Consider the following 2889-nt stretch of genomic DNA (forward strand, 5'->3'; position numbering starts at 1 on the left):
TATATATATCACAGCATATACGTATACCACAGGGAGAAAGAATACTGAAGTACTGTATGTTTTCTGTAAACAATTTGAAATATAATTGTAAAAAACTATTCGTTTTTGTTTTTTAACAGGCATCAAACTAAACACACTTCTTGTAAAATAATTTTTTATTTTATTTTTTTCCAAATTCAAAACCCATTTTTAAGTTCAATGACTCAAATTATTCTGTGAGATTCTTCATCTATTTAAGCTCAAAATATTGAAAACTTATTGTGATTATGGTCATAAGTCTGTCTGTATATAGCTTCATTGCAATTTTTAAGGAATTGTTAAGTTTGATTGTTCAAATTATTGGGTGAGATCCTGTAAATGTGTAGAAACAATTTGAATGGAAATAATATGTTATTAAATGGGTGTAGTCTGTCCACTATTTGGATATACATCAATTTTTTAAGCTAATGACTCAGCCTTATTTTAAATTGAATACCTTGAATTACTTAGTGGAATCTAAAAAATGTTTGAACAATTTGAGCTCAAGATATTAAACAAATATTTTTATTAGTATTAAATTTTTGTTGGTTTCATATCACATCATGTATAAGTTCATGGTCATGCGGTTTAATGTTAACATTTTATTGATATTATTATTGATAATTTTCTACTTTTTTTTTCCTTCCGAGTTATTGAGTAGCCTTCTTATTTCAATTATTTATTTTTTATTAATTTTACATTAATAAAATATTCCTTCCAATATTTCAGACTGACCATCATTCTTCAGGTGTTGATTCTAAAAATAGTTGCAAAGTTATGTTTATTGTATATGTATTTTTTTACATTTATAGCTTTTTAATTATCGTAAAGAGTAGCCAAAGTTTGTCTTTTTTACAACTAAGTTTTTTGTTATTGATAATTTTGCATACTTTTTTTCATTATTGTTTTATCTTGCATTTTTCTTTTCCCAATTTTTTTTTTTGTATTAATCTCTTAATTTTAAATCAAAATTTGGTCATATTTTAAACTGTGACCAAAACATTCTCATATATGAAATTTATTCAAGGTATGAAAATAAATTTGTTAATCTTATAGGCAAAAAAAATTTCACAAATTTTAATTAATAAAATAAAATTCGGCTAAATTGCCATCCTCAGAAACAAAATTTCAATTAAACATTACAGTACAAATTCTAAACTCACTATGACAAGATGAAGATGTTATTAAAGGTTTGTCAGGATGACTGTGATTATACGGATTTGTAGGAGTTATTCCATGGCTTTCTAAATCAAAATCCTGCCTAATATTATGTCCTGCCAATATTATTTATTGATTTTAATTTTACAATGTCAAAATTTAAAATGTCTATTTTAAATTATTTAGGTTAAAAATTTAATTCATGTTACTCTGGAATTTTATTTCATCAATAATATGGGCATAATGTACTTTCATAACATTCATATCTGTTTGAAAATTACTTGTATTATTTAAATGTTCGGTAATATATTGGACTTGGAACTTTAGAATTTTGGCTTAAGACAAGGAATTTTGAGTTTGTGTATGTACTATAATTGAAGAAATTGGAGATTAATTTTTTCTCTCTCATTTTAGGAAGTGACTGGCATGGAAGATGTGGGAGAGGCCATAATGTGGCTTGAGAATTGCAATTGGGACCTGTTGGTAAGTTATTTATTCTAAATTCATAATTTTTAAATATATTTGGTAAATTTAATTTATGGTTATTTTAATTACATTAAATTAATTTAATTAATATTATTGTTTTATTGACATATTATTTTAATTACACATTATTTATTGTAGCTAAGTTAATCTCTTATTTAATTCTATACTGTTTTACTTCTCTTTTTATTTATGCTAAACGTCCAGATTGATGTTATTTTATCATCCAACTGTCATGATAAGCTGATAGTTTGATAATTGCCATAAATTATTATTATTATTATTCATTTTTATAATTATTGAAATCCTGAAATATAGTGCGATGGTTCTATTTTATCTATTGAATGTGTGTATGTATAGTGTGGCCATATGAATCATAATGTTATTGGGCAACTAAATTCATAATGCTATGCTGTACAGAGGTCCGTTTGTAGCCGAGTGAGATAAAGCTCAAACATTGACTGGCTCGTGACTGCAGAAGCGCCATATCCAGTCTGGGGTGTTGACTTTTATTTCTTTGGCGGTCCCACAAAATGAAAACTTGACCCTCATCAGGATTAGATAGTGTGGTAATCATACCATCATAGATAACCTCCCCTTTTCCCGTATTACAGAAATAGCCAGGATGGGGGTTAAAAAAATCTATGCTGTTGGTTATTAAAATTAAACAATAAAAAATTTATTGGTAAGCATTAATCTGGATAAGTTCGGTTAATAAGGCTTAGATTTGGACAATAAGTTAACCACTCTAAGTATGAAGTCAAAACATTTTCCTTCGAAATAGATTAAATGGCTTTTGACTAATTGTATCTAATGTTAAGAACCTATACAAAACTATATAATTAGTAATATTCTATGAAACTATTATTGAATGGATTATTTTTATTGCAAATTCATCTAATTTAAATGTAAAATTGATATTAAAATACTTATATGAATAAAAATTAACTTGTATAAAACAAAAATAAAGCTATATTAGTTAAATTCCTATTACTTTTTTTTAGAGTAAAAGTAATGTAATGTTTAAATTATTGTAAGAATTTTTATTAATTTAAATTTTTTAGACAAATACTATAGTGATTTATGATAAATAGATCCTTAACAGAGTGTGGAACTAGCCGAAAGTCATGTCTAGTGAGGGTGTTTTCATTGAGTAAATATTTATTGGTATTTTTTTCACTGCCTCATATTCATAATGTACATTATAACACCTAACTAACCATTGCTTAC

General features: G+C 25.8%; 1 protein-coding gene across 2 annotated transcripts in view; it reads left to right on the top strand.

Moving 5' to 3' along the window:
* Positions 1-2889, top strand: part of LOC106684714 (FAS-associated factor 1) — a 44750-nt gene that overhangs the window by 3175 nt on the left and 38686 nt on the right. For both annotated transcript variants that reach the window (XM_014426949.3, XM_014426948.3), the window contains exon 2: positions 1591-1659. In XM_014426949.3, the coding sequence (XP_014282435.1) occupies positions 1591-1659 (69 nt within the window). The remainder of the gene's footprint in view (positions 1-1590; positions 1660-2889) is intronic.

The sequence above is a fragment of the Halyomorpha halys genome, unplaced genomic scaffold (assembly GCF_000696795.3).
Source record: "Halyomorpha halys isolate HHAL.00 unplaced genomic scaffold, Hhal_1.1 Scaffold604.1, whole genome shotgun sequence".
NCBI lineage: Eukaryota > Metazoa > Arthropoda > Insecta > Hemiptera > Pentatomidae > Halyomorpha > Halyomorpha halys.